At 42.5% G+C, this 22,776-nt stretch overlaps 1 protein-coding gene across 5 annotated transcripts in view; it reads right to left on the bottom strand.

Annotated features, from left to right (window-relative positions):
- Window positions 1–791: 791 nt before the first annotated feature.
- The window catches only part of GAS7 (growth arrest specific 7), a 103,898-nt gene continuing 81,913 nt past the window's right edge, over window positions 792–22,776 (bottom strand). For 4 of the 5 annotated variants that reach the window (XM_071573569.1, XM_071573571.1, XM_071573572.1 and 1 more), the window contains 6 exons: window positions 20,250–20,328; window positions 17,133–17,261; window positions 15,149–15,272; window positions 12,621–12,700; window positions 9,450–9,548; window positions 792–8,765 (listed from right to left, as the gene is read on the bottom strand). In XM_071573569.1, the coding sequence (XP_071429670.1) occupies window positions 8,652–8,765; window positions 9,450–9,548; window positions 12,621–12,700; window positions 15,149–15,272; window positions 17,133–17,261; window positions 20,250–20,328 (625 nt within the window). In that variant the 3' untranslated portion in view covers window positions 792–8,651. The remainder of the gene's footprint in view (window positions 8,766–9,449; window positions 9,549–12,620; window positions 12,701–15,148; window positions 15,273–17,132; window positions 17,262–20,249; window positions 20,329–22,776) is intronic. The other variant, XM_071573570.1, reaches the window with a different exon arrangement.

The raw sequence follows: 22,776 nt of genomic DNA, 5'->3' as shown, positions 1-22,776 counted from the left end.
TCCACAAGCACACTAAACACTGTGGGATGATGCCCTTCAGCAGAAAAAAAAAATTCATGAGTTCAGAACTGGAGAAATTCTTAGAAGGATTCTCCACTGAGGTTTATGAGATGGGTGGATGTGCTACCTTCAAGGTCCCCAAGTCACACCTTGCTGGAAAGTGGGCTTGTGTTCTTCAGAACTGCAGATCCTGCACACTCTGAGCCCGGCTTCCTCAGCACACCAGAGCAGTCTGCCTGTGCCAGTCACTGCTGCAGGCAGTTGTTGGATTAAACAGCATTTTGGCAGGGCCAATTTTGACTTTGTCAGAAAACCTGTCAGCATTCATGTTAACTCAAATATTCAAAGGAGAACAATTAAGTGACATTTTATATCAGTGTTTCCTGTTCAACTAAGCTTCAAGCTGCATGTGAAACTTGCAGGTAAAAGCCTGACTGGTTGCAGAAGACTTGCAGACCACTTAAATCATGAAGGCATGCCCATTCCACGGCAGCTGCTATCAGGCTGCTCGTGGTCAGTTGCCTTGCTTGTTTAATAACCATTCAACCACAGGTAGCTTCTCAAATTGATTTAAAAAAAAAAGAAGAAAGAAACTGTCAGGACTGTGGGGACCTGAGTATCATGCAAAGACCTGGAACAGAAAAGTGCAAGCAGATTACACCCCCAGTTCAAGCTGCACTAAGCTGGTATCAACAAAGCATGTGCATGTGGCAGCCCACAGAGTATCTTTGATCAAACTGCACTCACAAGGCTGTGGTAGAAAAACCGACTGGGTAAAGACAATTCCATGCTCAAGGTGTCTCTGTACAGTTTATTTTACAGGAGATGAGATGACCACTACGATGTATATAAACTTCCAGAACAATATAGGAAAATACAGTTTAAACATATGAAATTGTTCTACAATAAGACAGAAAAATTACATATAGGAAATGCCTTCAACACTGAAGGACAAGATCCACAGCTGACATCAAGTAGCTTCCACTGAACTCTGCCAGTTTACCCGAGCTGAAGATCTGCCCCTTAAATCTTTTCTTCATTCAACTTAAGTTCAGTAAGTGATTCCTTCATGTATCCTTAGGGAACAAAAGCCATCTTGTAATTTCTACAATGATCCAAGATTTGCTAGTTACCCAGACAGAGGCTGCATGATAAATGAACTATTTAAGGGGTCTATTTGGCCAAAATTTATGGGAAGTTAAAAAGTTTTGGTTAAGCATCTTTAAAAATACATCATTAGTACTGGAAAAAGACAACTTTCCTAGAAATTTAGAAGTATTTAGGAAAAGTTACACAAAAAGGACCAAATAAGCAACTTTATTTTAGTAGAAAACTATGTTTTAGTGTATGACTGGTGATCTGGCCTGCCTATGAATCCCTGCTGTTACAGTGTCTGTAAAACTGCCCAGTGGAATTCTTACACTGTCTTGGGTTGCAGAAAACAAGGAAATCATCTAAGATGGAGAAGAAAATATTTGCCCAATACTAGTACCTTCTGTTTTCATAACGGATAGAGGCTGCTGTCCCTGAAGAATGTTTTTGACCTGCCAGAATAAAAGTGTGGTGGATGGACACCTAAATTCCCTAGGCTATTCTGATAATTTCAGCCATTCCATCAAAAAACTCCAAAGGAATGAGGGATTTTAGGTCAAGCATTCCCAAATTCACATGACTAAGATTATAAAGCCAGCAGATACGAGATGCCTGAAATCATTATTCAGCTTTAGAGTTCCAGGATGAGAACATTTCTTCTTTACTGTTGAAAAAAAAGTTGTGGCAGTTTTTTTAATTATTATTTTTATTTATTTATATTACACAATAAAGTGTAACTACTCAACTGTTTTGTTCAGAGTTATCACTGTATCCTACTTTTATGCAGAATTCCCTACTTATTCTACTGAGACCCCTATGCTGAAGGATGGGTTTGAAGATTAGGTTCAAGGTAGTTGCTTTTAAGTCTAAATTTTCCTGTTCCATTTTCAGCATTGTAAATTTAGGATTCCTGTGCTGGACAGTAAATTATCAGTGAGACAAAGGCAGGTGGCCTGGATATTTGGATGTCCTTAAAGAGTGCACAGTTCAGAGCAAGGAAGGGGGGCTGAGAATCCTGCACAGAACTGTGCACACTGTCTGCTCCTGAGATTTAGAAATTTGTAGGGTGAATCTGTGTACTTTACATTTTTGTAACAGATACTATTTAAATAGGCACTTTAAGGGGATCTATTAGCAGAATTTTAATAGGGTTGTGATACAAGCCATTACTCAGTTACTTGTTACATCAGTAGCCCTGAAAGACTGCATATACTCAACATTATAGTCCTGTCCACTCACTGAACCTGAATACAGCAGCTGGACAGCTTTTGTTCTTAATATCCACTGAGTATGTCTCTTATGACACACCTGAAATACTTCAACTTAATGCAAGTTGAGGGAATTAAATCTGAATATTTCAAATTTATACAATTTTTTCTGTAATTATTACGTGGTTAATCAAAGACCTATTTTTTTAATTTTATCCATGTACCGTTCTTAGATTCAGATGCATCATTAGGCACAAAAGGTTTCTGCCTTGAGGAATGCATGGGAGTAGAAATTTAAGTTCGAATTGTGTTATGTGTTGGTCCCTTCAGAAAAAATGTCCAGGAAAACAAAAGAATCTGTGGCTAGCACAAAAAAGGAGTCATTACACTTCCAAACCTGATGGGTGGTAAGAAAAATCCAAATTAAAAACCAAAATAACCTTTCAAAGAAGCACTTATAACTTTCATAAAATACCCAAAAGCATGAAGTTTGGTCAGCACATTGAAACAACTCGTATGTTCTATGAAAATTCAGAGTTAAAGGTCCTTAAAAGTGATGAAGGGCTGGCTACAGTAACAATGGAGAGTTGAAAGATGCACCATGCATATGAATAAAATCTATGGACAAGGATTTACTGCCAGGAAAGACTTCCCCACCATTGTGCAGCAGGAAGGCTGTGTGCTCCAAGTTCCTGAAGCAGCACAGGCTTGGCACATCTGAGCCTGATGTGTGAGCAGTGCAGTGTGAGTCACCGCACTTCAGACCCGCTCTGCGGTCCCCAGGGTGGCACTGGCAAGTACTGGTCTCTCAGTGGTACAATGAGGTGGAAGCTGGAAAGCACTGTATCAAGTCACAGATACAAAGGAACATTTCCTCACCGATTTTCATGTGCTAGGCAGTCTGGGAGAGTGACGGGCCTCTTACTAGACCCATCACGGTCTGAAAGAGATGCCACTGGCTAAATAACTTCCTGTCTTATGTGTCTGTTTTTAATCTGAATTTATCTGTGACTACTGCCCACCTGGCTAAGGCAAATGTGACCAGTAGGCTCCTCTGGTGACATGTCAGACACCTCTGCCGTGCACAGGACACCTGCTGACTGTTCCCCATCCTTGCGTAAGGATGGGAGGAATGTTCCCATGGCAAGAACCCCTCAGAGCCATGCTTCACCAATCTCTGGGACCTCACTCTCCCACTGCAACACACACTGGGAAGCAAAAAGTCTACAGGCTTTATGAAAAGCTTATTATTTTGAAAACTGCCTTTTTGACATTGTCTTTTGAAGACACAGTTCTTGCCAAATGAGAAACATCAGGGTGACTAGGACTGCCCCCAGGACACCAGACTCTGCCTGCCATCACTGGGAACAGACACAGCCATCTGCAGTAGTGCACAAGTGCATATGAGATACTATGAAACAGCAAATCTGTTTTCTGTTCAGAAGGAAACAATCAAATAATCACACCAAGAAGTCACATATACTCCTTCCGGGGGCCCTTCAAGGTGCTGGTCTGGATTTCTTAAAGTGCTTGGTAGTGAAGGACCCACCTGGGTAAGCAGTGCCCTTTCTCTCCCTGTGTGTGACTGAAGAAATAAGATGGGCAGAGCTACTTTGTCACCGAAGTTTGGATTTGGGTTTTTACAGCTGTATCAGAAGGTGACCTGTGAGCCCATACTCTAGAGCTGTGCTCTGACTGCAGCACGACACAGGGGCACTTTGGAGCTGCTGGGAGCTGCACAGAGAGCAGCAATGTCTTCTTATCCATTAAGTATTTGAGGTTCTCGTTTCTTACTGTTTACTTTACCCATGTACTGAGTACAACTAAGGAAAAAAGAGGCTTGTCCACTTCTGTTTGTTAGCCTGATTTTCAAAGACTTTAACACCTAACAGCTCCCTGTTATATTCCAAGAAATCTCTGAGTGCTGAGCAGTTCCAAAAAATGAGTGAAGAGTGCACGTTTCTATATAACAAGCCTAACTTGCAGCAAATAGTTAAATAATGACGTTAAAAACAGGGACAAATTTAAGGACATTCTGGCAAACCTTTAGAAACTATGACTGCTACTAAGCCTGTAAAAGTTTCCTGAATACAAAATCGTGTTAGGAAAACAAACAACCCAAACATAAAAAAAAGAGCTGCATAAAGGGTAAAGAGAAGCAGAGCACATGTTTGCATGCTGCCTGTTGGGCACTCAAGGAAAATGGTTCCAGTGGTTACTGTACCTGTGCAGCACAAGGAGGAGCACAGTTGCCCCCAGCAGCTCAGACAGGCCTGCAGAAGGGGCAAGGGAGTCTAGAAACATAACAGGGATTTCCATATGAATTCACTGCTGTTACAGTATTTAAACATTAAAAATAAAGCTATCTCTAAAGATTTCAGTGTCCAACAATGAAATAACATTCCTATAAGGGAGCAAGCAAAGTCTTTCAAAATATGTTCAAAACATAGAAACGATGAACGAATGTGAGTTGAAGACACAACTGATGCTGCAGCAGACTGGAATCTGAGAATTAGGCCTTTTTGGATATTGCTCCATGAAAGCAACTGGAATCTTGCTGCTGATGGAAGTAGGGTGCCTTTGGTCCACATGGTAAAGGACTGACTGCTTTCAGCTCATTAACTCCAACAGGAATCAGACAAGAACACTAGAACCAGAACCAGTTCTGGTAGGAAATAAGTTGAAAGAATACCATAGAGAAAGAATTCCAACTGTGCCAGAAGATGGCTTTGAAGATGTAGGCAGGCTGGTATGGATGATGAATAAAAAGTTCTCATTCTGCACAGCGACTAAAGGTACAGCTGGCAATCACCTTACCAGGACACATCCAAGAGATCCAAAGCCATAGGAATTCAGGAAGCCCTTTTGTGGAGACAAGGGCCAAAAGGGTCTGGCTGAAGCGAAGATCATCAGAGAGCCATACAGCATGGGACAAGTGTGTGACAGCACTGCTCAGATGAAGAGGGAGCTCCACAGGGGTGGCAGGGTTCCCAAAACACAGGTGGCTTCCACAGACCTGGGCAAGAGAGCTACCAGGTAAGGACCAGAGGCAAATTCCCACTCATTGCACATCTGCAGGTGAAAGCACACTGTACTACATCGAGAGCTGATGTTCGGCTCCGTGACAGTAAAAGACAGTACAAGACTCAGGTAAGAGACTTACTTTGCTATTGTATTAACCAGTTAAATTGCAGCATCAACACATGGTAGTTATTTTAACTTAACACAAAGCTTGGTCTTGCTCTGGAGAGGAAGCTGTTTAGGATAAGTATGAGGAAAGACTGGGTCCCACTGCATTTTGAACCTCAGTGGAAGATGGACAGAACACTGCTGAAACTCCCGAAGTTACCTTCCTAGGAATGAACATGAGGCCAGACACCCATGCTTTCCTTCAAGCATGCTACTACCTCCTTTGAAGATGCTGTCTGTTCAGAAGCACAGGGGCTCCAGCATTCCCTGACCTGAAGGCACCACACTGTCCAGGATTCATCACTCAGAGAAGTGAATGAGCCAGGTAACACTGATCCCACTGTCTACAGTATTGTCTCATGAAGGAATAGCATCTTTTGAAAGAAATAAGCTGGAAATTGTGAAACTTCGCTAACACTTCCATTGATTACAGATGGAAGTGTTGTTGCAGAGGAAGCATCTCACCTATCACAGAACAGCACCACACACAAGTCTCCTGGGACTGGGAAGGATCAAAAGCCAGGTATTAGTACTCTCCTCTGGTTATTGAAGTGAAGAAGAGATGCAGACTCAAATCAAAAGAATTACTGTTCTATGCAAGTCACACATTTCTACAACATTTCAAATGGACCAAGAACTAGAAGCAGAAAAACTGTTTGGAAATAATACAAAAGGTTAAAAAAGAAAAATTACCAGAAAATACAACTAGAAATTGACAGCAGCTGAAATACACCTTGGTAGAGAAAACAAAACACAATTCAGTGCTCAGAGAAACCTGTGCTGATGGACAGCACTTCCAGTCCAAAACAGATAAAAATAACAAACACCTTTAAAGAAAGAGGAAAAGTAAAGTGTAATTGATAACAGATTATTTCAGGTATTTATTATGGAGAATAATGTATAAAGTGCACAACTAGTTTGGTTTTACAATCAAAAGAAGAATGTGCTGAGGTGTTGTCAAGATTGCTTAATTCAATTTACAAAATAGCCTAGAACACGGGGGCAACCTGAGATGTAGCTCTGATGTACTCCCATTATTTTTGGCCATTGAAGTTTAGAAAGGTCACCCCGCACTTGTGGTTTAAAAAATAAAAAAGTGCCTGTCCTCTAAAGTGCAAGGTAAGAATCAGGAAAAGTATAAACTGGTATGCTCAAAAATTAAGGGAATCAGTAGGAAGACTGAATATAAGAGCTGATCGGGAAATTACCCTGCTTGAAGGAAGAAGGCAGAATGGAAAGAAGGGTCTAGGGAAGCGCATGTGCTCTAACTGAGCGCAAGGACTAAATGATGCTCAGGCAAACCAAACACCACATTGGTGTTGCAAAGGTCTCTGCAACAAGCTCTTCCAATGATAAGAATGAAATAGTAGTCCAAATTCCAAAGTGTGCAGCGGAAGTGCAGCCCAGGAGCTGCCACAGCAGGAACAGAAATCCTGAGCATGCAGTAGCCATGATGCTATACCTGCCAACGTGCAAAGGTTTATATGGTTAATGAGGCAGCACAGACGTGGGTTGAGGAGGCAATTGCAAGATAGGAATGAGCTTGTACAGATAAAGAGATGGTTAAGAAAAAGGGAACAACAGGAAAATGTAAGAGAATTCAGTTTGAAATAACAAACCAGGAAAAAACTTGCAGCAATATTATAAACATGCCTCAGATAAGACTTTTAGTGATTCCCAATGATCTAATCATAGCACTTTGAGGCTGGTGAACAAAAACTTGGAATAGTAGTGGAATAAAAGAAGGATGCAATTCTGGTGCTGGCGAGAAAAACACAGTAACAGTGAGATAAAGTAGATAGAATAAAATAGTACGGTTTGGGAAATTGTAGCTAACACCACAGTAAACACTGAGTAAAGGCCACAGTGGTGAAAATCAAGAATCTGAAGAATCTTTGCATTGTATGAAATGCTGAAAAAATATAACAGCAACAGTGAAAAATCAAACAGAAAACAAAACAGGAGAATAAAATAAGTATCTTCTCAAAACCAGTCTCCAAACTACCTAACACTGTTTGCCAAGAGTAGTGTTGAATTTTTGGTGGTTTGTATCAACGGTAACATATAAAAAACCTCAAGTGAAGACCCGGATGGTACAGAAGTGCTGGGCACCTACATCTACACTGAATGCAATCTAGCATCATGGATTCAAGGAACCTTTGAAAATCAGGCTCCAAGAAGATAAAAGTCAGAATTTAGCTGGACAAATTTGATAACTAAAGATACCTGCGTCTGTGATACTCACCTGAAGGAACCAACAAAGGGAAATTTAAACCTGGATCCCAGGTAAAGTGTTAGAGGACTGTCTTTAAGGAGATTTTGTGAAAAAACATCTTACATGAGCAGGAAAGGTTTGGAACATCTCATTTATTCCTTGGGATATAACCTCCTGTCATTGAGGGCACTCTGACAGCTAATGAGGTAGGTATGGCATGACCAAGTCTTTCCTGATAAAAGATTGTGATGGTGACACTTTCAAACTTATCGATTGGCCTACAACAGAAATCACGATCATGGGTTTATGTATCCCTGAGAGGGAGTATAAAATAGGAAGAACAGGAGTCTTCTCACAGATTTTGGGAGAAGTGCCACCACTTCGCTGCCATGGTGAAAAACAGCATTATATGGAATCAATGTATTCACACAACATTGCTGTGAGATACATGGATTTTATAGATGGGGCAGTCAGGAAAGTTAATTGACTTGCCTATGGTCATGAAAGCAGTCCATGATAGACCTGGGATTCATGGATGATCAGGACTTCCTTGCCTCCTGCATCATGTTCAGTTATATGAGGCTCACCACATGGTTGTTCTAACACATTCTATAAAGATAGTCATGCAAGGGGTGGAGCACAAAGTCACTGAAGAATAGAGCACTCTCTCTACCAGAAAGCAGATTTCTTCTGGAAGCTGCGTGCAATTGGGAACCTCTGGTGGGAAGCACACATCTGGTTTCTTCACCCTGGAATGTATGGTGCTTAAGGCTTAGCACAATGAGGACCATTGTAATGACTAAATGTAACAGAGATAGCCCATACAGGCATAAATTACAAGGTGTCTGGTAGTAAAACAACCTTTTCCTTATGATCTTCTGACCCTTAAAAAACAAACATTAGCCTGGTTAATTCAGTGGACTTAGCACATACAACTGCATATCAGTCTATATTTCCATGTCCACAGGTCGGATATCTCCAGTTTTGTGTTCTTTTACCCACAGTTCCCTGTCTTTGGCAGGATCCACTTTCCGAAGCAACTGATCCACAAGTTCTACTGTCTAAAACGAAGAAAACAAGAATCCAAATGTCAAGGGCACATTTCAAGCGGAGTCATTGCTCTTACATGTATAGCAGCTATGGGCATGCTGACACTGCATTCAAAGACAAGTGAGAGCTGCATGCACATGAGACTCAGTGGACAACAGCCAGGTCTGAACATTGTAAACAGACAAAAGGGAGATTTAACATGAAGTAGACACAGGCTTTCTGTGCCAGGCATCAGCCAGTCAGTCTCTGACTCCTGTACTGTAATCTGTACTTTACACCAAATACAACTCTACATTCCCCATATTTTAGTATTTGATAGTAGCCAGTTTTTAGTAAGAAAAATGTATCTACTCCCATCCCTAACAACTACCATCTCCTAGGACAAACAGAAGACCTCAAGGAGCAGTGCAACATGTGGGGAGAGCTAATAATGGCTCAGGCTGGCCAAATGTACTTCAACCAGTTGTGTCTCCCCCACAGCAAAGAGCTGTGATCCAGCAGTATGAAATGTGACCAGCACCTGAGTCCTGGAAGAGCAGGACTGCAAGGAGGCAGCACAGTGCTGCTGCAAACTAACAAGCTGATGAGACACTCCTCACATGTCCTTTAACACAGGTGAGTCAGATCAGGAGGGACAGTCCTGCTCAGCTGAAGGGCAGCACAGACTGCAGAGATCAAACAAAAAACAGACTTACACTTTGGTTGAACATGTCTGTCTCATGCCGCAGCTGTGTGTACTGGCACAGATGCTGCCGAATCATCTCCACCCTCTCAACTTCTAGTCTCTCAAGCTCCTGGACATGAAGAAAAACAAGACCATATTGTTACTTAAACACAAGCCTGAAGACCTAGAAAAAGGATGACACACAAAAAGCTGCCAGTGAGTGTGATACAGCCATGGGGTCATGCTTCAGAGCTGGATTCTGTGGCTGCACATTCTCTGCAGAGAATCAGAAACAGCAAGCAACACCAGTCATTTCAGCCTAAACCTAATTACAGAAAAGAAGATGGAAACCTTTCCAAAAGGTTCCAAAACTGAGACAACCAAGGCAGAGAGTGGAACCACTTGCCTTCAGAGAGGGAAGCAAAAGGGAATCCATTTCTTGCAAGAAGTTTTGCATGCTTTGTTGCTAGCTCCAGAAGTTAGTGATTCCTTGAGGAAGCAGGAAGTACACTGGGGTTGTATGGCTCAGTCCAACAAGATACCTGTCAGTTCACCAGGTGATAAACTGGGACAAGTTTCCATCTTGATAAGCTGGCAGTAAGCAGATCCCAGCAACACTTTAGTTGGAAAGGCAGGTGATTTCTATCTTCTGGTATTTTCTGCCTCCCTCTTCTGGATTCTTATTATACTATGATTATACCCCCAAAAACGCATTTATTCCCTCCTGTGTGGCCTCGAGTACTGTGTGCAGTTTTGGGTACCACAATACTAGAAAGACATTAAGCCAACCAAAGAATGACCAAGAAGATGGTGGGGAAGCTGTACGAGGAGCATCTGAGGGCACTTGGTTTGTTTAGCTTGGAGAAGAGGAGATTGAGGTCAGACCTCATAGGGGTCTTGAACATCCTCATGAGGTGCAGCAGAGGAGTAGGCACTGATCTCAAGGAAATGGCTGGAGCTGAGTCTGGGGAGGTTCCGGTTGTATATCAGGAAAAGATCTTTCATCCAGAGGGTGACTGAACACTGGAACAGCCTCCCCAGAGAGGCAGTCACAGCACTAACTCAGTCTGAGTTCAAGAAGCATTTGGACAGACACATGGTGTGATCCTTGGGGTGTCCTGTGCAGGGCCAGAAGCCCCTTCCAAATCAGTATATTCTATGGTTCTATGATTATATGATCTGAGCAGCAGCAGTGGGATGCTATGAAAGTCTGCCTTTAAAGACATTCACTGGAATGCACTTTGCTTTATCACAGAAAGCTCTGTATTCACATACACATCAATGGGGCCAAATCTTACAGAACTTGCCTTCAGAGGGCATTTCTGGTGCCCACTTGCTGAGCATCATGGTGGAGTGCAACTGAAGCTTATAGAAGCAGACAGGCTGCTACATGGCCTTCCCTGCGCTATCTGCAACTTGTTAAATGTCTCTTGGGGAACATTCTTCATTACAGCACAAAAATCTCAAGTCGTAGACTATTTGTCTAGGGAAGGAAGATGAGCAAAGGAGCTTATGGAATGGATAGAGCTGAAATACACTGAGCTTCTATTGCTGTTGCTAGTGGATGTACTGTTCTTATGGAAAAAAATGGCCCACTTTGAACTCAGACTCCCTTTTTTAGGGCACAGATGTGCAGGACCAGAACACCAAACCCAGTGTGCTAGTGCTGGTGCTGTATGCAGAACATGCACTGTATCTGCACCAGAAACTTCAGAGAGGAAGGTCCACAAGGAAGCAGAAATCTTCAGACCTTGACCCTATCAACTTGGTATTATTGCGTATAAACTAATCTGTGTCTGAGCTGAACAGACACAGACTGTTTTAAATTTAGATTTTATATTCATGTGTACCAAGACTTGCCTTCAAATGCTTTTCAGCCCGAGTTCCACAACTGAGAAACCTGCTGTGCAGCTGCAGGCTGTAGCTGCCCAGTTGACCCATCTACCAGTGCATCTAAAAGTTGTGTTTCTCTGGACCAAATACATAGCTCTCATATACAGTAGAGGGAGGTGATCATCCCCCTCTATTCTGCTCTGGTGAGATCCCACCCAGAGCACTCCACACAGGTCAGGGAGTCACAGCACAACAAGGATGTGGAGTTGGTGGATTGGGTCCAGAGGAGGCCATGGACATGCTCTGAGGTAGCTTGTAGCAAGACAGGCTGAGAGAGCTGGGGCTGTTCAGCTTGGAGAAGGCTCCAGGGAGACCTTCAAGCCCTTTCCAGTGTCTAAAGGGGCTCCAGGAGAGCTGGAGAAGGACTTTGGACAAGGGCCCAGAGTGACAGGGCCAGGGGGGATGGCTTTAAGCTGAAGGAGGGCAGGGAGTTAGGTTAGACATGAGGAAGAAATTCTTCCCTGTGAGGCTGGGCAGTCCCTGGCACAGGTTGCCCAGAGAAGCTGTGGCTGCCCCATCCCTGAAAGTGTCCAAGGCCAGGTTGGACAGGGCTTGGAGCAACCTGGTCTAATGGAAGGTGTCCCTGCCCATGGCAGGGAGTTGGAACTAGATGGTCTCTATGGTCCCTTCCAACCCAAACCGTTCCCTGATTTTACAACATATCTGTCCGTATCTGGACACAGTGGCACTGATGGTGTCATTTGCATTGGTGAGAAAAAGCCAGTGAAGGTGAGAGGAAACCAGATCCCTTATGTATAGAAACAGCCAACTTTTTCTCTCTTCTGCTGTTTCTGGGAAGATTATCTGTCTCCTGGCACAACAAAGCTGCACCTTGGTGCCTAAACCCAAAGGTCTGTTAGGTCACCTTAGGATGAATACTGTGAGCTGTGTTACCTTCAGAAAAGCAAAACAGCCAAATGGAGAACCAAGCATGCCTTTTCTGAGGTGGCAATACTCCAGAAGAAATCGTAAGATCATAGAATACAAACATTTATTAATGTATAAATGGATTTAGTGACTTATTACGTGTTTTTCCATGTTTTTCTTTTGCATTAATTTATCCTTACTGAGGACAATTCTAGTGTTCCTGGCCCCTATGCAGTCCTGAACTGGTTTAATGCCTTTTGCAAAGAAATAATTACTTCTCCCTTCCCCTAATAGCGTGTTTTTCTTAGCACTGAGAATGGGAAATACAATGGGAGAGTTATCACCCTATTTTCCTCATTAATTTGCATTGAACTATCTGCGAATGATGAATAGCTGTAGGCTATTACAATTTTGCAATGCTACAGAGTTAGATGCGACTTACCAGAGTGGTGGTCACCATCTCCTCAAACCACTTGGACTGGGCTTGATTGTAAAGATCCACACAGCGCATCAAGTCATCTCCTGAAAGAGTCAAGATAGCAGCACATCAGTCTTCTCTAGCCAGAGCTTAGAAGGAAACTGCAGATCAGGTTTCGTAGACAGACTCCGAGGGTTTGAAGGTCAGTCCTGGTGGAGTTCAAGGCAGGTCTGTCACATGGAATTTGTTAAATGCACCAAAGTTTCAACTTGCATGCACTTGATGTGAGACAAAACCCCAGGTGATTAGGGTGAGAAAGAACGAGGTGGCAAGGCAAGATCTTCAAAGACAAATATGAGCATTAAGTAGCATTTTACAAAATGCCCACAAATATGAAAGCAAGTTACTTCAGTTAAAAAAAAATAGTCATAGTCAGAAAGTTATACCTGAAAAATAAAGTAATTAAAATGGGAAATCAGTAATAATGCATTATGAAGCTGCAGGGTAGCACTCTCTAGGTGAGTCTGTATTCTAAGAGGTCTCTGTTTCAAATGGGAACGATGCATCAGGTGCCAGCTGTTAGATGATGGGATGCTTATTTGCAGCCCCATGCATTCTCCAGTCCCTGGAGATGCCTGATTCCAGCTGGGCTCTGGCTGCCTCCTGTGTTCAGGGCAGTAGCCCAAGAAGCTGTGGTTCTTTCCATTTTTTATTTTGTTGCAGGACTCTGCTCTGACAGAGAGAAAGGTGGGTGGAAAATTTGGAAGGCACATCTCAGAGATTGCTGCTTTTCAGCTAGGAAATTCTGTTACTTCTTTAAATAAGGTTCAGTTTTGTTTTCCCTAATGAATGGATGTCTACGCCCAGGACTCAAATTCATCTTGTTATTTTAGGTGCAAAAAGGTCTTTATACATAAGCTGGGGACGAAATCAAGCTTTAAGAACAGGACTCCATAGACCAACAACAGCCAAAAATGTAAATGCATCTGGAAGTTTCTCATGGACTTAGAACTTCATGTGGCAACCAAACTCTACGAAGAAGCCAAGATTAAGGGCTCAAAGCTTGGCAATAAGCTTACCCACCCAGGTAGAGGGTGCAAAGTCCAGCATGACTAGGTCTAGTGGAAAGTGTTCCTGTCCATGGTGAAGGGGTTGGAATGTGATGACCTTTAAGGTCCCTTTCAACCCAAACCATTCTGTGATTCTCTGACAAGTCGGAACTAATGGCTCCCACACTTCAGGAGGCTCCTAAGGAGCTCTTTGACATAGGGTTATTGTCTACCCACCTGACTGAATCTGAGCCACTGGACAGTCAGGAACAAGAAAGCCATGAAACACATGAGCAGTCCAGAGGAGCAGAAAGGAACACCACCTATCTGTAAGCCATGGGATCATAGAAGGGCTCTCTCTAGAGCTTCCAAGTTTTATCCACTTGCAGCAGGAATCTTTTCAAAGTCAGATGCCCACATGCTGCTTATAGGCACCACTACCTGTGAGGATGGGACAAGACCTTGCCTGCCACACACCAGAATCATGGCACCAAGTGGAAGACAGTGATGGGAAGACTCACAGCAACCTTGATCTTCAGCCTGCTCTTGCCTGTTCAATAAGTATCCATTATAAACAATTTCTAGCGACACAAGGAACAAAGGCTGTGAATTTGCAGGTGAATAAAGAACACCTCCCATGAAGTCTCCTGCCACTAACTCATAACTTTTATTTCTCCTTGGATGATTGTCTATACACATGGCCACACTGCCAATGATTCTTCCCAGTCTCCTTAAAACCCACATGTGCTATCCTGAAGTTTTAAAAATCTCAGCAGTCTGAAGGGCTACTCTGCCAAGGAATAGACCTATGAAGGGATGACACATTGACGCCCTAGTTAACACCTGTTTTCAGCAAAGGTACTAACAGAGTTGCATGCATCAGCTTTGCAAATTTCAAAAAAGTTAGTGATGGATCCTGTGGATGTGGCTTGAGCCTCTGTAAAATATGCATAGGTAACAGCAAGTAGCTGTGTCCTCAGTGCAGCATAGCACACACTACTATCTCCTCAGTATTCCTACAACAGAAATAATTTTAATCACTGAGCAGCAGTGGAAAAAAAGACAAAAAATTCACTTTCAAGAAAAAACACAGTAATAGGAAGTATGACAGGCACCCAACTAGTTGTGGGTGACTGTGATTTAGGAAAAAACCAAGGAACGAACTATAATTTAAGGAAAAACATCCTCAGCTGAACTTCTCTGAATCTGACTTTGACAGTTCCAAAACATTCAATAGTCTAAGGAACTTTCACAAAACAGAAGGACAACTCATCCTACTTCTACTGTTCTCATCTCTGTTATCAAAAATTTGTGATATGAGAGTTGGAAAAACTAGGCTTGTTTCTTCAGAGGATTTAATATCTCACAGATTTGTAGTATGGTTCACTTTTTGTACCAATGATATTAAAAGACAAGAATGACATGGAGGGATGGGCAGTTGCATCCCATCTTGTTCTTGTGGGCCCATGCTTATTCCCACCATGGACTGTCACAGGTACTCACCTGCCTGAGTGGACTTTCGTCTTGCCTTCTTGATTTCCTCTTCTGTCTTGTTGCTGAGCTTCACCTCTAGTTGCTGTGTTTTTATTTCCAGATCCTTCTGTCTCTCTGTTAAGGCTTTACGGGCCTTGGAGTAATTAAAGAAGAGTCAGGTATGTTAAAGGAAAGGAACTGCCACCTGCTTTCAGCCATCTAGGAGTCCTTCACACAAGTATTTGTCAGTAATAAGTCAGTGACTTCGCATGAAATGGGATCCTAAGTGGGATTCAGGTTCTTACAACATCATGTGGTGTTCACAGAAGTGTCCTATGACCACAGAGAAGTGGTCACTAACAAATCACAAAAGCATCTGAACTCTTCATAGATTCTTAGAAAGGCACAGGACAAATGGCATCATCAGACTCTTAAGTTTGTGAATAGCTTTCTCATATTTCTGGAAGAAAGGAGAGCTGGAGCTATTTCCTAGTGTCTTAAACAGCATCATCACCCAGACACCTTGTCCATTTGCCTTTCTTAGGATGTGAATTGTTGAAATAATTTCATGTATCTTACAAAGTTGTCTTTAAGTATGTTCTGGATTCATTACACACCTATTAGAAACTCTTGCACTAGGAAATTATTTCAGAAAGACTTAATTCAGGTTCAGCCCAACAGCTCATGCTGTAGAAATCAAGAGCCTGAGGTCTGGTTACAATTGATTACTTGAATTACCTTACTTAAAAGTTCTTGAGGCTGTTAAAACCTGATTTATCAGTACAAACATATTATACAGGCAAATTAGTAAAGTGCCTTAACAAATAAACATTGTTACATGCAGGCTGTCACCTACCTTGCTGAGGAGACATCAATATGTAAAAATAACTCGGTTTGCATGGACTTGTTACAAAATATATCACGTTTGCTTTTCACACTATTCTAGTGTTACAAACTAAATTGTGCTTATTGTATTTTGTTAGCACCTTGGAGTTTTCTACAGTCACACCAGCCTAAATGTTACAACACTCTTGAGGCATTACTGGAATTTTTTCCATTGGCAGCTCTGCAGGTGGGGAGAGGGAGCTGCAGGACAGCAATCCGTGAGGTGCTGAGCACTTTGCAGGCATGGCTCCTCCCTGCTCTAATTCTTTCTTCTCAAGGTTATTCTACTAATTCACTATTCCCAATGTCACTACTGAGTTTCTTTGCAGATATGAGTATGAAGAACTTAACTGCCTTGCAGAAAAATGCCTTCCCTGCATACACAGGGAACGACCTTGTGTATCCTGCAACAATTCTGTTCCTGTGAGAACTCCCATTGATCTTTAATGAAAGCACAATCAACCTCTGGGTTGACTGAGTATGGCATTTTCCTTTCCAACTTAGACCCAAGAGCAAACTGCACGAGGATAAAATTTGGCAGCTGAGGCACGAGCATCTCAACTCCTGCCAGCTGCTGCTGAGAGATCTTTTTAGGTTCTAACTCTCCATACCACAACCTCAGCTACCTCCTTATTCATGTTACTGGGCGCTGCTGCTGTTTGTACTTTCCAGGCAAGGACGGTTCCTGTGAAGGGTTTGTAATTTTCTGGACCAGGTTCAAGCTGCCTGCCTTGGTCATGTGCTTTTAGCCACTGCATGAGAGGACACGGAGCCAGGTGAGCTTTTGGCCTGACCCTGCTGTCATTCTAAGGCAAGTTGTTTTAAATTTTGAGGGCAACAGATGGGACCTCCAGATGCACACAAACAATAAGTATTTGCATCAAATGTATTACAAATATATTGTCCCAAACTGGGACGATGTTAGCCCTGCTGTAGCCCCTGTTTCCCAGATCCCGGCTAAGCAGCTAACTACATCTGGGGCTCAGCAAAGCACAGCTAACAGCAGAAAGCTTGCAGCAGGAACAGCTGTGGTTCCTTGAGGCAGAACAGAAACTTTTCATGGAGCAGCTGCTTTTCTGCTCAAACCAGCAGGATCTCAGAAACCCTTCAGTTTGTTCCCTGCTCCCACCTTTTCAACTGCTGTGTAGCGGCTGGCCAGGTGCTTCCGTAAGTCTGCGATGTGGTGATCACACTTCTTCAAGTCTTTCTTAAAGTTCTCTCTGAAGTTGAGCAGGGGTTTCTCTACCTCGCTCTGAAGCTGGGAATGAAAATAAAGGAAGAAATTGCAGTAATGAGGAGCTGGGCAGTAAGTCCTGTCTCTTCACAGAATCATAGAATCACAGAATTGTTAAGGTTGGGAAATACCTTCAAGACCATCAAGTCCAAGTATCAATACAGAACCACCATCATGTTCACCCCGAAACCATGGCCTCAAGTGCCATAACCACTTCCAGGGATGATGACTCCACTACTGCCCTGGGCAGTGTGTCACAATGATTTAATACTCTTTCTGTGAATTTTTTTTCCTAGTATCTAATTTTAACCTCCCCTGGTACAACTTGAGGCCATTTCCTTCTGCTGAGTGGAGCTCAAGACAAAGAGGAAGCAATACACACTCTGCAGCCAAAGGCAGTGCACTTCAGCAACTCTTCCCCAAGAGTGTTCTGAATTAAGCTGCTACAAAACACAGCCCTTCACAGGAGAGCTTTCTTAAGGGAATATTAACTGTAAGGAGCAAAAGAACAGAAATTTTGTCTTTCCCTCTCTCCGACAGATCATCTCTTTTTACACAGAACATCAAACTACAGGCAATATACAGAGCACTATTTGAGGTGCTTCAATTCTGGCCTAACTGATGCAGCTTGCTTCAAAAAACCCAGAGTACCCACACTAAAGCCACTAACCCTGACTGCAGTGAGGTGAGTCCAAGGGCAGTGGTGTCACAGCTGCATTTCTTGAATGGTGAAGTGAGATGCAGGAAGGCCACATTTTATTTATTTCTGCCAAGTATAAGGGAGCCTAACGAGAAGCCTGATTATTTAGTTGAAGATCTTTAAGCAGTGGCAAGAAACCACTGGAATGAACTCGGGAGAAATCCATCAGACCAGACACATGACTTATCTGGACAGCCAGTAATACTTGATTCTGATAGAGTCTGCTTCATATTGCTCTTTGGCCTTCTGATACACAGTTTTTTCATCTAAAAAATGTGCTCTAGAGAGATTCAGACATTTCACCTCCCCAGAAGCAACCAAATACTTCTTCTCTATTGTCAGTCCAGTGGGGATATTGGAGTCCACCAAAGCAGGCAAGTTGGGTCTGTAACATGGCCCATAGTGGAGCAGTATAAAATAACCCCTGAAAGCAAGTATTTGCAGCCTTTCTCCAGCATTATTTTAATGGAGAAAGAAATTTCATTCAAGTTCAGGACAGTCTTTTATTGGAGGAAGGCTACAAAGTCAGCCAAGACTGTACAGCACACATTCTAGAAAGGTTAAACAAGCCTAAAGCAGAGTCTGTTTAGGCAGATGAAGACTGGCACTTTGATGATCTAATATGGTCTACAGCTACCAGAAGGTCAGATACAAGGGTAACAGCCAAATTCTTCTTCAGATAGCCAGGCAAGGTCACAACAGACAGTTGAGCTTTGGGAGGTTCAGGAAGAATACAATAAAAAAAAAAAACATCACTAGAATGGTGGCTGGACACTGCAGGAGGTTGACCAGAGAGATCATAATATCTCTGTCCTTAGAGATACTCAAGTCTCCGCTAGACAGAGATGTAACTGACTTGATCCACTGCAGGTGATAGTCCTGCTCTGACTGCCAGTGCTTAACTAGAAAATTCTGGACAATGTTTTTCTGACAGTCTCACCAGGATGACCCCAGGCATAAAAATAAAGACATGAAGCAGCTCAGTGCCATGACAGCCTTCTTGAAGGACTCCTCGTGTGCCCTGCCAGGCTGTATAGGCAGCAGTAGCACAGTAGTATTTTATGTTCCAAGTGCCCTGAGAGTGCTGTCACCTTCTCTGCTCTGTTCCTGACCCTCCACACAGCAGTGCTGTGAAGGACTGTCACAGAGGCTGTTCAGTGTCCTCAAGGCTGGTGTTTCTGTATGAATACTTCTGATGTGCTCTGCACCGTACTGCCTGCCTGTGCCAGCACTAACTGGGTTTGGTCGACTATCAATGAGAAATAGAATTACTACTTCTAAGAATAACTTCTCTGAAAGTAATACTAAAAATCAGTATGCTTAAAAATATGTTAATAAAAGGAAACCAGAGCTAGGAACTCCCAAGTAGATATGGAAACACAGAATCATAGAACCGTTAAGGTTGGATAAAACCTCCAAGATCATCAAGACCAATCCAGCACTAAAATCATGTCCCCCAAGTGCCACATCCACACATTTTTTCCACACAAACAGGGGGGAGGGTTTAGAGGATGCTACAAGAGCTTTTGTGCAGGGCTTAAAGCAAGGTAAAATAATGAAAGAGCTCCTTTACGTGGCTTGCCTACATGCACATACCACACCAGGGTGCACTTCTTCCTCTTGGAAAACAATATAGGAGGACAATGGGGAGCAAAAAGTATTTCACTAATTACAGCCCTGATGTCGAAGTTTGAGGCACAGCAGCAGGTTACCAAGGTAGCAGCTAGTTGCCTGAGTAACCCCTGCAAAATGACTTACAAACAATGCTGAGCTATATTTTCCTCCAGAACACTGCTGTTGTGCTGGGGTATCTGCTACTGTATTGAACTTGACCACCCACAGAGGTTAACATAATGTAACAGTATTCAAGAGTGTGTCACATGTGGTGGAAAAAAACCCATTTAAATACCATAATTTGTAAAAGAAATCTCCTTGGTCATCACTTGAGAGAAAACCCCAAAATAACATGATGTTCCCAGTGCACTTTTCAGAAAGGCTAACAATACAAAGAAGTCAGAGTCCTGGTTGTCTTAGAGAACTTACAGCCCAGGTGAACAACCTTTAGAATCAGTTTTCCTCCTTTTTTAATGCAAAAATTAAAGTTAGATGTGTTTTAATTTTCCCATCAGGTAGATTTACATACACTGATTTTGAGAGTAAGAATAGACAGAGTTTCAGCAAGTTTGTTCACCAGCTTATTAATTCTTCTAAATTTGTACCATATGCATATGTATTTCCCCCACTAGAATACACTGAAGGGAGATCCACACCAATTCAGGGCAAACATCTTAGGAAAAGAAAGAATTATTTACCTTAGAAGAAAATTTAAGATGAACTTCTGCTTCATCAGCTAGACTCTTCTTGAGCTGAGCCCAAGCCTCTCCCAGTGTGCTGGAAGAACAGAGGGACAATGATCAATGCCCTGTCTCTTACCCACCCCTGCTGCGAGATCTGCCAGACAGATCTGGCACAACACTTCATACCATGTTTTGCTGAGCAACATCATGGAAAAGGGATAACAGAAACCTGAGAAGAAAACCAACTCTTATGACCAAGGCAGAATTGCAGTGGCATTGTATGCAGCAGATCTTTGAAAACACTGTTCATAATGATCTCCAGTTACAGAGATGCCACAGATTCCATAAGCAACATCCTTCGGTATCTTATCCTTACCATAACAAAGTTTTCACTAATGCAGTTCATCCACTGCCTCTTCTACTTTACAACCTACTTTTGATGAACAGATTATTCTACTTTTCCTCAGAGAAGCTTTTCAGTATTTGAAAATTTCTCAATAGTCTTTTTCTTTCAGACAGATTATTTCCAAAACGATGGCAGCTGAGGTTATACTCCTCCAGACCATCTACAACAACCCAGACTCCTCTTAATGCATCATTACCAAAACTACAGTGTCTTCCACTACAGGTCCTTCACTTGCTAAACTGGTAACAGATTATTTAGTATCAGACACTCTTTCTTCTACATATCTCAACATGATTGCTTTTTTAGACAACAGTATGAAGTTGTTGATGAGTAAGCTTGTGAATCACTATAGTCAGATCCTTCTCCCACAAACTATTACATAACTGCATCTTTCACATCCTGTGAAAGTATAAAACATGGTGCTTTATCCTCATTAAAATGCGTATTTTTTTCAGTTATCTTCTCCAGTGTAACAAAATAATTCTGAATTGCAATCTTTTCTTTAAACTGGACAAACTAACCTTCCTAGCTCTTTCTCAATTCTGATTACAGTCAACCCATTATTTACTCTATCATAGCTCATTCCTTAACAAAAATATTGAAAAAAACCCCCTGGACTTGGGAAAACCTTATGGGATTTCTTTGATTTTTGTAAGTAGTGGTAATTTCTTACCTAGTTTTGCATGCTAGGCTTTATTTAGGCCACCATTTCTCTTGCCTGCCTATCTACCCATTGCAAAAAGCTACACTAAATTAAGAGCTATGAGGCTTGAATTACTCTTTTATTCCACCACTGGAGGAATTTAGGTTGGTTTGGGATTGTTCTGTATTCATCTACAGCAACTGCTTATCACTTTAGTTTCCACTAAGTCCTACCAGAAAGTTTCATGGTTTATTCTACCACTTTGCAAAGGTTAAGTAAAGCTGAGTGATCTACAGTTCCTGGCTTCTTCTCTCTCTTCTCCACCCCCTTTTCAATGATAATAATATTTGACCCTTCCTGATAGCCTGAAAAATTGCCTACCATCTGCAATTTCAAAACAGTGATCTGTCATCGCTCATGTTGCTTCAAGGAGTTGAGTTCTCAAGTATAGTGTTCATCAGCTAAACAACCTAGATTCATTTACAGAAGTGCTCCCAACATTCTCTAGACGTGCCCTGAGGTCCCGTCCCACTGCCCAGTTCTCACTGACAATAACCATTTTATCTGGTCTATTTAAGAAAAGGCAACATTTCAACCCGCTGAGCATCTTTTACATCTCCTGTCCAACTCCAGTGACTTCAACGGCCATGAATTGTATCACCTCCTCTGTATGTGTAGCAGCACTGTGCTCACAGCAACCTGGACAGAACCATCCCAGTACCACCAATGGGTCTGGTTTCATCTTGTCACCCCCACGTCCCACTAACATGTAAGATGTTGGGTCTGCTTATCATCAGAGGAGGACAGAAGACCCTGGAGGGACAGCCCATACTTTGAGTCAATTCCACAGACTGCTGGACAGAAAAGCTGGAAAATGCTCAGTGGAGTGTGAAACCACCAGTAGCAACTGCTGCACATGCTCAGAGCAGTGCATGCGGTCCCCCAACTTGCACCTTCTTGTGAATGAGAAGACCTCGGTGAATATTTACAGTGTACATGGCTGCAGTCCCACTTTTGGCTCCTTCAAATCGTCCTGTTGGCTGACCTTCCTCTCTCCATTTTTAAGTGGAACATTTTGTTTCCCAGGCCTCATCAATTCCCATGATCTTCTCACTAGCCTCTTCCTGGCCCTAACCAGTTTGGCCACCACAGCAGCAGGAGGAGAAATTTCAGCACAACCTCCTTCCATTCCATCATGTTGCCAGCCCTCCAGGCAGAGCACCACTGGACAGTACTCTCAGCTCCCTGCACTCTGCACCCTGTCCTCTCCAGTTCCCTACTTCAACATTTCTTATGCTTTGGTCCTCATTTGCTCTCTTTTTATCTACTCTCCCCTAGTTTTCCTTTAATTTTTCAGGCATTCCCTTCTTCTCCTATTGGAGGTAGGAGAAAGTGAAGATATGGAATAAAGTGGTTTTAGCTTTGCTTGGATCAGGTAAGCATCCACCCCTAAGAGGAAAGAAGGACAGAAACCATTGTCACTGTAGGTGCTT

The sequence above is a fragment of the Pithys albifrons genome, chromosome 19, assembly GCF_047495875.1.
Source record: "Pithys albifrons albifrons isolate INPA30051 chromosome 19, PitAlb_v1, whole genome shotgun sequence".
NCBI lineage: Eukaryota > Metazoa > Chordata > Aves > Passeriformes > Thamnophilidae > Pithys > Pithys albifrons.
Note: the sequence above shows the minus strand (reverse complement) of the source record. Positions and strands in the feature narration are given on the sequence as shown.